The sequence below is a fragment of the Paramacrobiotus metropolitanus genome, unplaced genomic scaffold (assembly GCF_019649055.1).
Source record: "Paramacrobiotus metropolitanus isolate TYO unplaced genomic scaffold, Prichtersi_v1.0 Parri_scaffold0000032, whole genome shotgun sequence".
NCBI lineage: Eukaryota > Metazoa > Tardigrada > Eutardigrada > Parachela > Macrobiotidae > Paramacrobiotus > Paramacrobiotus metropolitanus.
The window spans coordinates 842,855-857,341 of record NW_026570252.1 but is presented as its reverse complement, the minus strand read 5'-3'; the positions used below and the strand labels follow the sequence as shown (position 1 = coordinate 857,341).

The 14,487-nt window shown below is 45.0% G+C and overlaps 1 protein-coding gene across 1 annotated transcript; it reads left to right on the top strand.

Moving 5' to 3' along the window:
* The first annotated feature begins 3,644 nt into the window (after nucleotides 1-3,644).
* LOC129588984 (uncharacterized) lies at nucleotides 3,645-4,909 on the top strand. The gene is made up of 2 exons (XM_055483423.1): nucleotides 3,645-3,924; nucleotides 4,515-4,909. Exons 1-2 carry the CDS (start codon nucleotides 3,710-3,712, stop codon nucleotides 4,888-4,890), a joined length of 591 nt encoding a protein of 196 aa, XP_055339398.1. The 5' UTR covers nucleotides 3,645-3,709; the 3' UTR covers nucleotides 4,891-4,909.
* Nucleotides 4,910-14,487: the final 9,578 nt, after the last annotated feature.

Sequence of the window (14,487 nt, the reverse complement as noted above, 5' to 3'; positions counted from 1 at the left end):
ATACGCAGAAATTGTGAATTATTTATTCCTTGTCGCAGTATTGCAAATACCAACAATTACCGGTGTCTCACTGCATCAAGCATTTTCTAAATGCAATAGTTCTTTATTGCTACAAAAAATAAAAAGGGATACGCCAACCCAGTTTAGCCGTACAGAATACCATAACTATAATCCAATATATTAGCAAAACCATACCTACTGTATAATCTGAAAGCCCGTAATTCGATACCTGGCCAGACCGTCTTACTTTTTCTAAAGAAAAAGATTCTTATACTGTAACAGAGCAAACAAATTATTTCGGCATACCTCAACCACCTAATATAAGTATCTCCATAAGTACTTTAGTAAAGTTCCTCAGTACTTTACTGAAATACAGACTTATTACTGTTGCTATGGTCGTAAAACGATTTAAAAACTAAAACGACCGTTCATACACCATTTACATACACTACTACCATTTTCTGTCTGACAGCAAACACTAAAATTATAATAACGTTAATATACGCAGTATACTAAAGCCATACTGTACACTACTTCTACTGTATTTTTCCTAACTAATAGGGTTATTCAGCCAACTGTGTTCACTTTTTGAAAAATTCGTATTGGGTAATTTTCATTTCAAACCGAACGCGTACACGGTTTAAGAACAGCTAAATAAACAAGAGCTCATTAAACATTTCCGCTCTCTCTGCGGTGCCCAAAACAGAGGCGGCATTGCCGCGTTGTATCTCAAGAGATAGTCGCTGCCGAAGAAATTCGTGAGAGCGGACTTCTCCTTAATGGGTCCGTAAACGCTTTCCCAGTTCTTTGATGATAGAGATGGCTGACGGTCCCCACGGGCCCATTGTTTCAAAAGCGATGGGCGCGAAAATGTAACGACCAACCAAATAAGAATATAGATTGGTCTTCTGCCTGGACGGCGGCGGAACCCCCGTTTGCCGATGTAGACTTAATGTGAGAAGCGGCGACCGTATCAACACACGTGACATCCCATGCCAGACACATGCCCCTCTGCCACGCAAATGTTGTGCATCCATCTTGGCGTCTGCCACCAGTATTATAAGTGCCGCGAGGCTCTAGTTTTGCTAGGATTCCGGCTGATACGAATGCGCGGCAAACGAGACTGTTAAGTGCACCATGCCGTAGATGCCGGCCTGCGGAAAAGGAACAGGAGAGACCGTGATGGGCATAGCAGTCGACAGGCTTGCAACACTTCGCGCAGTTGTGCGGTTCGCAGGTCTTGGCGCCGAGTCTAAGTCCGACGGAGATTTTTAGCGTGTCATCGTCGAGCAGGTTACCGATATGGGCCGACGGCAATGCATTAAGCCAAATACCGGCTTCCGGTCTCGAATGAGCGAGTAGACGCGCCTGATCGTGGCGGAATACTTCTAACAAGGTAGCGAGAGACACGTTGCACAACGGGAGGTCCCACGCTTTCTGTGACTTTCGAAAATCTGGTGAAGGCAGTTCTGTCAACCGGGCATTGGTCTTCCAAATTTCTAGCGCTGCAGAGACATCGACGGCCGGTCGGTTCGGAAGTAGCAATGACACCAGGTCGGCAACGCAGTGAATCGAAGTCAGAAAGACTGGGAGTGCTAATTCCTCCGAGCGACGAACGCCAATACCACCTCTGCTACCCGGAAGGCTTGCCTGCCGCCAGCTGGGATAGTCATCGTGATTGGTTCGCACATTGCACAACTGTTGGAAACAGGCACGCAGAACTTCGTTGATTTTATACAATTGCTCTGAGTATTTCTAGGCGTTGCTACATCTCAGCATATAGACGATCTTTGGTGCCCCGAGGCAGTGCCGTAGAAGAAAAAGCGCGTGGTGTCGTGGGAGCAGCTGCATCCGTTCACACACCGCAGTTAATGATTGCGCTTTCTCAGCAAACAAGGGGGCGATCACGGAGTCCAAAACGGGAGCTCCAAGCAAAGTCAGACTGGAGCTGGACATGACACGGACTCCGGGATGTTGTGCAAGAAAGTCATCTACTGCTTTCTGTCGAGCTGTCTCCGACCCGCCTGTAACGTATAGTTCCCACTTTGTGACGTTTATTTCCAAGCCAATTGTCCGTGCACCTTCAACGAGTCGAACTTATATTTAGTCCCCACAAGATCATATTGCTTTTCCAAATATTTCATCGGATAACCACAACATTCAGTCGTAATAAAAATATGATTAAGTTTAGATTTCTTTATCTTTTGACACAAGAAAAAATTAAATGCCTGAAAGACATGTTGCCAACAGTCGACCAGTTCAGGTACAGCAACTGTCGTGCCTTTGATTAAAAAATCCCTTAAAATTTGGGATCACAAAGTATTCCATCGAAAACGTGTCAAGGGTATTCAGCAAACAGTTTTCTGATGGATCAACTGGTTTTTTGTACGATTCGGAAGTAGCCCCGGTTGGGTCGGCACTGTTTCCCGGGAGCACCATCCTGCTTCGGGATGAAGGTTCCTTCCCCGCCTGGCTGGAGCCACGGGACGTTTTTCGCAAACAGTAGACCCTTAGGGCGATCAATAAAGACCTCCACTACAGTCTTGGTTTGTGGGAGGACGAAAAGGATTGCTGCATTTCGGTGTGTAAGAATTCGCATAACGGGCATGGTTCCCGCGGGTTTGTTCCCTTTTTTGCGTTTTTTTCAACCGGTCCTACACACTTACCCGCGAAAGCATTACATCGATTTCCCCATAAAAATAATCCGGATCAGCGTTTTTTAAAGTTGTAAACGTGTAGATTCGAGAAACGGACTTGCCTTTTGAAACCAGCCAAATAAAAGTGAAATTTCGACTGGTCAAGAATTTGAAGTCGAAGTCTTCTGGTCAACAGCAGATAAGGAATGCATTTAAAGCTGGATTCTCACCAAAATTTGCAAAAAGCAGTCAAACTATTTTGTCGTTTTAGTGAAATGTTTACAGCGACCCTCCAACCAAAAGCCGATTCATATGAATTTTTTTTCGAAAGTGAACACACTTGGCTGAATAACCCTCTGTACAACAGCTTTTGGAAATTTACGTGGACTTAAAACCGTTTTTTTTTTATAACGACATTTTATATTTGTTTTTGAAATTGGAATCAAAACCCTAAATGCAAAATACTCACCTCGAGCGTTTCGGAAAAAACTTAGGAAATTTATGACATCCCACGTGCGCTTCGCATTTAGTTCGCAAAAGCTCCATAAAATGTGTTTAGTCAAAAGCAGTCTCCAGTATTTTTTTATAATTACAGTACAATATGTAAAGTTTATAGTGTCTTATGGTGCATGAATTTAAGATATATTAGAGCAATAACTTAAAAGGATGTGGATTATTGTAGACACCGTTTACCGGCCGAGAACCCTGACAATATGTACCGATAGAAAGCACTTAGCAATCGATCACTGTACGGAATTTGCTCAGGGCAAAAAAGACAGGGACAGGAAGTGCGTTGGTTTGCATATAAAGTGCTGTTCGGCGGGGAAAACCTTGTATCAACATACCCGCAGACTCGCAGTGTAAAGAGACAGCTGGCAGTAAAACTTTTATCACATGATCGAGTGGATCCTATGCACCAACGATCCCTGCTGAAAGTCCCTATAGACACAGCGCACCGAATTCCGCCCCGTTCTCGAGCCACCAGTTGAATTATGTATTATTGGGAATAATTATCGTCCCGACAGTCTTTTCCTGTGTAATTTTCGCTGACTGACCAAGCGATCCCAGCAGGAATGCACGTTATGCAGGTCTGGCTGTGTGTCCTTGCGGCAGTTTTGCCAGCATTATTGGCAATGAACCAGCCTGACCAACTATTCGACGGCGACCCGAACAGTGCCAATACCACAGCGAAAGACGATGAACTCTTGTGCATGGAAGAAGAGTTTCCGATAGCCGTCAATGGCGATGAGAAGACGAAGGAGGCGATGCACTGTTTCCCAAGTCCAAGGTATCTGTACTGAAAGGCGGTACAGTGAAACTTGTTTACTAAATACACCTACGGTTAAAGCAAAACCGTATGTATTATCCAGGTGTATGTATTACACAGAGTTATATTACAGTCTATGGGACGCGCCGGTTAAACTTTCGGCGTATGTAATTTCCAGGTGTATGTATTTACCGGTGTTTGTAAAAGACAGGCTTCACTGTATTCCACAAAAGAAATCGGCTTATTTAACGTCTATTTGGATCGGCATCCTTCGTCGCTCTAAGAAAATAAGAAAATGACTGATTTGTTAATAATATATTATGTATCTAGGTGAACGCTAAGGCTCTACGTTGAATTCTAGGGCGCTATGCCCATTATATAGATTCACTACACTGACACTGTAGAAAAGACCAAATTAATGCGAAGTGGCTATTTTGCCGCAGTGTTTGCGGTAAAATAGCCTTTAGCTACAGTATTTTGCCGCACTGGGAAAAAATGCGGCAAAATAGCCTTTGCCAAATTAATGGCACTACAAAGCAGTCATGTGACGTTCTTGTGGTTACGTCACACACGGTTATTGGCACTGAAACCAACGAGCCGCTATTTTGCAGTCATCACATTGCAAAGTGTACAGAGCGTGTACAGCAGCTTGAGCAAACTATCGCTCAGCTCCAGCAGCCGCAAGAGCATTTCGGCATCGCTGAAACACCAGGATCTTCGCGTTCCACTCCGACCACAGCACAGTCTGAGAAGATCGAGCCGGGAAAGGATGCGGATACCAGCATAGAACTGTGGCCGATGAGGATGCCGTGCTGGCTCCTACATTTTACTTTCATCCTCTGTGTGATCATCGCCATGTACTGGGCAGGATTTATCGTGTTTGGTTTGCTCTGGTGCTGCGTAAACCCGGTGCTAGCCGGTTGGATGGGTTTTCTCGCCGCATGCATCGCCGGAATCAGTTTGCTTAAGTTTGGATGCCTACTGTAACGCGCCCTTAACGGATAGTTACCGGGGAACTGTCAGATTTCATGTTCATGAAATTACGTATTACATGTATTTGCAAATTAAAATGAATGCTTTCCAGTTTAATTTGAATTTTTCGTTTAATATCTTGTGTTCCTTACGTCTAATTTTCTGAAACAGTTGTAAGTGAAGAAAAGTTTTAAACGAAAATTGAGATTTTCCAAAGTTATAAACTAGTGATGTGCTACTACAGCTTCCTGCTACCTTACTTACTATTTACTAATCTTCCAAAACTTTTACTTACTATTACTTACTATTAACCTCAAAATTTTTCAAATACTTACTATTACTTACTATTCCCATTTTTCCCAACCACTTACTTACTAATTATACTAAATAAATTTAATTTAATTTGTAACTCAATGTTATTATCATACTGAGACGCTTGTGCATTTCATGAAGGAATTAAAATTTACTGTACTTTATGCGAATATATGGTCTGTAAAGGCAAAATGTAACAGTACAACTGTGCTGCACAATCGGCTTGCCAGGCTGCTGCTGCATTTCACTGTTTCAAATGCCTATAATTATACGTAACGTAACCGCAGTTTCGGGTTGGCGGTACATTGCGTTTACGTGAACAGCACTACCACCGTCTGCTAGAGCACCAACTTTAGTATGCAAAGCCGTTAATGATGAACCCACCCAAGTACAGCAATGAGTTTTTTATCTGGTTATTCGCTAAATTTCTATTAGTAAATGAATTAGTAAATAACTTTTATTTAACGAAAGCTAAATCTTACAATTTACTTACTATTTACTATTGTAGCTGAATATCTACTTACTTTTACTAATTTTGCCTGTAAACTTTACTGTTTACTACACATTTAATTTTAGGGAAGCTTTTACTAATTAAATAGCATTTATTTAGTTTTATTTAGTAGCACATCACTATTATAAACAAAGAAAATTGCAAATGGTTCAAATCCCGGAAGTCTATCGCCATTGAAACGTTCAACCTTATTCGCGGAATGTAAGTGATAATTAAAGTAATTCTTACTAGAAAACGCTCGATTTTAAGAGAACTGTTGCGTATTCGCGTCCCAGGCAGCGAAAAATAAGTGCGACTGCGATTGATTTTTACACAGTAATATAACTGCGTTTGAGTGCATCGTTTCTTGTTGATTTCGACATTTGACAATAAAACCTGATTAATTTTTAGGCACGAATTTGCCACGTATAGGACGCGTGTCGCACAGTTGGAAAAAGCTATTCTTCAAGTGCAGCAGCACTACAATAGTCCCAAAGAGCTTCCCACTACAGCGGTGACACCACTTTCTCCGCATTCCACACAGAATAGGACACAGATCCGAGAAGAACGAGCCCGAGAAAGACGCTGCTGACAAGCATGAAACTTTTCCGAAGAGACTGTCAGGCTCGCTAGATGCTACTCGTTTTATCTTTGTTCTGGGCATTGTCGTTTTCGTGGTAGGGCTTATCGTGTATGGTTTGCTCTCGTGCTGCATGAACTCTGGGCTCGCCGGTTGGACGGGATTTCTGGCAGCATGCATCGCCGTCGGCTGTCTGTGTCGATGGATTAGGGTAGCGGGCGGGCTACAGGTTCTTATAGAGGCATTATCAAGATGGTGAACGGTTCCCTATGACCTATGCATCCACAGGGCTATATTGGCCGTTGTGGCTTGTCGCATCTTGGTTATTCGTATTTGCAATAAATTTTATTGTCTATGTAAAAAGCAACTGAAATTCATCTGCGTATTCATCGACAGAAACGTTTGTTGGAAACAAGTTTTGAAATCACTGGTCCATTGGCGCCATGTGCAGTAATTTTCGGTAAAGTAGATTGACGTACAAAGCATACTTGGATTTGATCCGTCATTTGATCAGTGTACGGTTCATCTACTGGATCACTCAGCACGCGATATTAGTTCAAGAGATACGAAGCCGGAAAAAAGTCCATGCACATGGCACTCACGGCTAATAGCACGAATGGCACGTTCCCAGGACAGAAGGTAATAACATTCAGCCTCTCATTGTGTTCCATGGATAGATCCTTAGTTTCATTTTTGTCAGATTGATTTAAATGTATCGAAAACCATTGTGGATAAATATCGCACTTTCGGCGCTTCGTAGCTTGCACAATGAAAATGATTCGAGAGGTTGCTTGTTTTTGTAACTGTTACCGTGTAATTAGCGCTGGGGTAAGTACATGTACTTCTACAGAGTATCTGGTCAGCCAGTGCGCACTGTCATTCTGCACAATGTTGGTTTCGCTCATACAATGCACATTGAGATTGGCTTCCAGTATATTCTGTACTCATGGATACTCATGGAATTATACTCATGAAAGCATCGTACTTGCCTACTACAGTATATATAAAACGATCTTCCATTAGAAGGATGTGGATTATTATAGACGCCTGGGATACGGTTTACCGGCCAAGACCGCTGACAATACCGATAGAAAGCGCTTATCCGTCGTGGATTGTACGGAACTTAGTCAGGACAAAAAAGAGCGGAACAGGAAGTGCAGCTGGGCGAGGGAAACCGTGTATCAACATACAGTAAAACCCCCTGATACGTGCACTCTTATGTACGTACACACTCTGTATTAGGTACACCAAAACGCTAACCAAAATTACTGTAAACTTGAAAAAATACCTCGAGTTCCGTACACCTCTACATTAAGTACGAAATTTTCTTTAAAGGAGGTGTACGTATAAGAGAGGTTTCACTGTACCCGCAGGCGCAGTTTAAAGAGACAGCTGGTGGTACAGGCCGTACAGCAGTTATAATATGATCGAGTAGATCCTATACATCGGCAATCACCGCTGCAGATTGCATCCAAGGGTCCACAACTTCTCGATCGGCAAAGGGGAAGCGATTTTTGTTGACCGCGACTTTTTCCGAATCGCGATATATCGCATTTTTCCGAATCGCGTACTACAAGAACGGTTTCCTGGTGTGCCAGTTCTCATCTGCGTATTTCACGCCATTAAAACATGGAAATTCCGAATCCAATTTGGGAGTTTTACTTTGCTGATTCGAAAGCTACCCAATCTAGGCATCTAATCCAGAACTTGTAAATGTTTATTGATTTGTACTCTACCGTCGTTTACAAATAAAGCGCTACAAATCCAGAACTAACAATATGGAAGCCAGGCGCACTACCACCAGGTTCTGCCCGTAGCCTGGTGGTAGTGCGTCTGGCTTTCTTGGGTTTGCTGTAACAGCTTGGAGACGGGATTTTAGAAGCAGTGAGAACTGAGAAGTCAAAACTTTTTTTTTAATTACACAAAAATGATTATTATGCTTTTTTTTTTAAAAATGGAAATGTAGAATAAGGTTCTCACTCGCGAATCAAACTAAATCGGGAAGTGTATCTCCGAACCCAGTCCAGATCCATTTCAGTTACTCTGAATCCGATTCAATCCCTAAAGGTCACTATGGATTTGGACTGAATTGTATCGGTTTTCCAGTTCGATGTAGGTCTCTAATGGGCAGAATAACGCAATGAGTAGTTTAAAAGTACAGTACTCATGGCCGTGTTAACTGTGTTGCCTTGTTATTATTTATTCAACACATATTATGCCTCCTTTGACGCAGTATTTATTCAACAGCTACGAGTAGTAAACATAACAATAAGCTTGCGCTCAAAGCGATGGTAGAAAGTAACTTAGTAAGAATGATTTATGAATTACCTGTTGCTGTAAAGCTTTTCTCAAATCGCGATTGAATATGTGAATAATAAAATGGCCAGAAATTTTATTAGCGCCCCGACAACTGCAGTAGAGTCGTAGACCAACACGAATTTCAGAATTTTCAAAAAGATGCAACGCTTTACGATAAAGTCATACAGACTACAACCACCCGCACTACATAGCAAGCAGTAATAAAAAACGGAATTCCGGCTAAAATGATACCATGCGTGAGCCAGCCACTCATGTGGATCTTGATCTCGTATTAAACTGTTTCGCTAACTGGGGAGCTACTCTTCGAAGTATCCGTTCAGGATATACAGGGCCATTCGACTCAGCTCCGATACATCCATTTGCCGCAAATCCACTCCCTGCCACTGCTGCGGCTGGCCGTCAGGGCGAGCGTTGCTGAACCTGACCGAAAAGGAGAGTCCGCTCATAACCATATTATTTAAAATTGTTATTAGTTTCCTGGCCACTTACAAATCAAGGAACATTCGGATGCCGGTCCATTGGTCGGGATGATCCAGGGTCTCCACCCAGCGGGCATGCACCCCCGTGACCTTTGCATACACTTCCGGACCAGCGACCGGGCAATGGTCATTGACGGCATCGAGGAAGCGTCGACACTGCTGCGCCGGCGTCTCCATGCACTGGAAGCGCTGAAACGGAATGACAACGTCCACATCCGCGGGCGGATTGTTTGTGTTGACTGTAACGCGATGCCCGTCCTCCAGCCAGGTCATGTCGTCGGCAGTATAGAACAAGTCGCTCATCATTGAATCGCTGCCACGAATAATACAGGCGGTGTAGTTGACTAGCAGGAGCTGCTCGCACGCGGGAATTAGCCGCACCAGGTGCCGACATTCATACGCTGCGGTTTGCGGATTGTATGTGATATTCTGAATGGGATTTCTACTTCTGTCCGCAAAATCGCCGCTGTCCTTGATGATGATAATCGGCAGGCAAAAGGCCCTAAGTTTCAGCATTTGTGTGATATGCAGTAACTTCAACTGCATATTGTTGTGCTTCTTGTTCTGGTGGTGGTGCTGTTCGTCATCGATAAAGGTCAAGCTTGGAGTGTGCTGCGAAACGAAGCCGTTCAGCAACGCAACGAGTTTATGACTGAACCTGGCGTATTCAACGGAGACTTCCTCATAATAAGGTCTCCTAAAATCCATCGGGCGGACATCCCAGACATGGTGCCGGTTCGCTGATTGCTCCTGCAATATAACCATCCACAGGGCGCACACACTATAATGCACATATGAATATTCTCGCCACTGTTATTTTTGAATAAGAAAGGCTTGTCGTTGAATTGGGCCGGATTCACGTTGACTTCTATCTATCCATTTTCTATCGAAGCGCCGCCCAAAACGGCCAGTTTTTTAGCAGTATGCGTGAACGCGGAGCGCTTTGCTAAATAGTTACCTAAATAGGGAGCAAAACTGCGTTCACACAGACATTTTTCAATAGGTGCAATAAAAGCTGTTGTTTAGGCGCCTGCGATAGTCAGTCGGGTTTGAGTGAACGCATGCCGCCTATCTGAATTAACGGTAACAGTTCCGTGTGCTTCGCCATAATAATGTTATTTAATCCCAACTGCATAGAATAAAAACTGATTTCACGCTTACGCTAGCTCAGTATTTCAGTTCTTTGGGTGCCATTTATTTGTTGCAACAAATACAGTAAATTATTAAATGTATTTTAAAGTCTGCTTCGAAAGCGGACAAAGGTCGAAATCAGGTTTCCAGGTTCAAAAATTGGAACATCACACAAGACACCAGATAATACAGTATTCGTAATTTCGTATTTACCCGACACATATCTATCTATCCAGTTGGTTTGTTAATTATCCGGCTTGCCATTCGGCTAATATCGGCTCACCATATTGCACCGCTCAACCGCCTCGGGCGGCTGCTTGTAACCGTCACAGCGGGCGGATGCTTATAACGCTGCCTGCAGCTAACGTGGGCGGTTGCCAGTTGCCGAATCAGCGGGCGGGTGCCTACTGCCTAGTGCCGAGGTGAAAAGTTTATTAGCTGCAATGTGTAACCACAGCTTTAATACACTTAATAGGTATCTGTAATAGTATATCGAGAATAAATTGTAAAAACTAAAAAGCACGGACTGAGTACATGTATGAAGATCGCTGTATAAAGCAGTGAAAGTCTATCATAATAAATCAATAAATAAATTTGAATGAGTTTTGTTCCTTTAAAGTATAAAAGTAATATTTCCAGGGTGTTAGCACAGTTGAAATTCCATGTTCATCAAACGACTGGTCACAATAAGCGATATATTTAACTGCAGGTGCAGACTTACCAGTACCGACGGTCTTTCTTAAATTAAATTTCGCACCCAGTGAAAAGTACATATGTTTCATGACAGCGCTAGATCTCTAATTTTATAAATACACATATAGAACAAAATCTCATCGCGTGTGTTATAATTATATTAATCGCACTATGCATTGAATGCAGATTTGCTTATGTAGCAAACGCACGATACCATTTAAAATGTTTCTGAGATTATACACGTTAAAGTACGGCATTTGTCTGTTGCTCTTGAAAGCCAGATCAGTTGTATCCTGGATCAAACATTTTCTTAGGTCATGCATAACTATGGTGAAATTTTAATGTGTTTATTGATTTCACAAGAAGCGGTAACATCACTGTTTTAAAACAATAAATCAAATAAAAATAACTCATTTAATGCTGCCGCTCCCTCCATTGTCCCGAGCACGGAAGCAGCGTTGCCTCGCTGAATTTCCAGCGACAGTCGTTGACGGAGGTACTCATGGGAGCGAGGCTCACCCGTATGCTGTTGAAGTCGCTTGCCAATTTCTTTCACTAATCGGCTAGCTGACTTTCCCCATGGTCCGAGAGTTTCAAAAGCCAGCGGTACGAAGATGTATCTGCCCTGAAGGTACAAGTACAATCCCGCTTTCCTATCCTCCGCCTGTGCGGCGGCGGATCCCGCGGTGACTGATGTGGCTTTCCGGTGAGACGTAGCAACAGTATCCACGCAGGTCACGTCCCACGCCAAACACATACCGCGTTGCCACGCAAACGTGGTGCAGCCATCTGGGCGGCGGTCCGATGTGTGGGATGTACCTCGCGGCTCCAATTTTGCAGGCATGCCGGCTGATACTAACAATCTGCACAAAATACTGTTTAGGCCGCCATGGCGTGGATGCCTTCCAGCTGAGAATGCGCAGGACAAGCCGTGGTGACCATACACATCAACTGGCTTGTGGCACTTCGAACAAGAGTGTGCTTCACAGATACTTACACCAAGTCTCAGGCCGACTGATATCTTCACGGTGTCATCGTCCAAGAGGTTACCGATATGAGCCGAGGGCAAGGCATTTAACCATATGCCAGCTTCCGGTGTCGACTGTGCGAGGAGGCGGGCCCTGTTGATTTCATCGTCGCGGAAGAGTCCAGCAGTACGGATAGTGATGCGTTACACAGTGGAAGGTCCCATGTTCGTTGGGCTTTTCTAGCATTATGCTCCGGGAGTTCTGCCAGGCGTGCGTTAGTTTTCCATAACTCAAAAGCGGCCGAGATATTAACAGCGGGGTGATCAGGGAGCAATAATGATATTAAGTCGGTTACGGAGTGAATCGAAGCCAAGAAGGCTGGAAGCGCTAATTCTTCCGCCCGACGTATACCAATACCGCCTCTGCTCACTGGAAGAGTCGCCTGCCGCCAACATGGATAGCCCTTGTGGCTGGTCCGTACATTACACAGGGACTGGAAACACAACGGCATTGCTTCATCCAGTTGGTAGAGCTGTTGCGGTTGTTTCCAGGCATTACAACACCGCAGCATATAAATGATTTACGGGGCCCCCACGCAATGTTTTAGGAGAAAAAGTGCGTGGTGACGGGGCAGTAGCTCCAGGCGATCACACGCCATCTTTACTGTTGCGCACTGCTCGGCAACAGCTGGACCGATGCCTTCGTCGAACACCGGTGCACCTAGCAGCAGGAAATCGGTGTTAGTCAGGATACGTAGTTTCGGGTACAACTCCTGGAAGAAAGCCACAGCGTCGTTCCGGGCTTGTTCTGTTCCTCAGGAGATATGAAGCTCGCACTTCGCTTCGTTCACCACTAAGCCAATGTCACGGGCTTTCCGGATAATCTCTCCGAAGACGTGTGCTACTGTCGCTGGCTTGCCGCCCACGGTTCCATCATCCAAGAACCAGGCGTTTAAATCTGCCTTCAAAGATGCAACGACTGGCTGGAGTGCAAGGCAGAACAGTAATGGGCCCAATGGATCTCCTTGATGTACTCCCGACTAGGAACACATAATTATCTGTTCAATAAATAGCGAAGAATGATTACCATATGCACAATGAAGAAAGGCTTTGTATTCGGGTAGGTGACGTTCAGCGGCAGCTAAAACGGCTTCTCTGGAAACGGTGTTGAAGGCATTCTTGAAATCAACTTTTAGCTCCGCAACGGACGACTCTACAAATACTCTTGTCGCATGCACGATTGCTTCTGCACCACCACGCACGTTAAAACCAAGCTGCTCGGGCGACAAAACGGATGTAATACGATCGGCAACACGATAGCAAATTATCTTCGCTGTAAGTCGGCGTAAAGTTAGACCAACCGCAATCGGGCGCAAGCCACCGTCCTTCTTTCTCAAGGCAAGCAGTTTACCACCGAAAAACACTGGTCGGATCTCCTCTGGGATGCTTCCGTTAACTGCCAGATTCAAAACATTCGCTAGCGCTTCGCAAAGTGGCCTACATTGATCATCGAATTTGTGTCCGACCATGTCGAGAAGGTGTTGTGGACGTAAACCATCCGGCCCTGCTGCTGAGCCACGTGGAAAAGTGTGTACGGCGGAAAACACTTCTGCTGCTGTGATAGGTGGCGCTGCATCTGCTGGCGGAGCGAGCGGAGCCGAGGTGGGGGGCGGTGGGCATTCTGGATGCTTTTCCCGTAGCTCCTGTAGGACTGCAGGAGAAGGGGTGGCGACAGCGTCAGTTCAGAGAATTAGCCGCATGGCTCCAGAGATGCTACCGTCGCCAATTTTCTGCCCGACACGGCGTACAAGATCCTCTTGATCTGATTTCTTTTTGGGGGCCGGCGGGGGCGGAGTCGGTGGTAGTTCGGTTTCTCGATCGAAAGCGCCCACGTTCCGTTTCACAACAGTCGCTAAAGATTCTGTCCGTTCCGATTTAGTTTTCGGCGGTGCACGGAGTGCGGTAGAGGCAAAGGAGAACAGCTTTTCCCAGGAGGGCTTATCGTTCTTACTCGCTTCTTTGACGGCTGGAAGGTTTTCGTCGGTGGTGGCGTAGGAGCTGCCCCTCCAGAATTGTCCGCGGTGCCCGGGGAGGCCGAGAGAGTCACGGAATCGGGTGGGCGCTGTGGGCACGTTTTCTTGTGTCGGGTGAGGCCTCCTCCTCTGCAATACTGTTTCTTACAATACGGACAGGGAACCTTGTCGTTACTAGAGCCCCCAAACAGTATACTGTACTGCCGTATACGGCATACTGTACGGCACAACAGTACGTAACCGTAGTGAAAATTGGTACGGTAACGAAAGTGCCGTACGTAACCGTAAGCCAAAAACACGCTTTTACAATGGGCTGGCCGTATACGGTACTGCCGTATACGGTATACCGTACGGTCAATCCAGTTATTTTTGCCGTAACCGTACCGTACAGTAGGAGCCGTACGCGGAAACCGTACGTAGCCGTACAGAAATTTGCAACTGTTTGGGGGCTCTAGTCGTTACTCATCGTGGAAAACGGCCTAAAGGAGAGCGACTGACCTGATTAGTCCATGAAAGAGCAGGATCCTTGAAGGACCGGGCCGCTGCAAGTAGCGAAACCCGAAGCGTGCAAACGGGTCCCCTTCTGCGGCGCAGCCCCCGAGCACGTT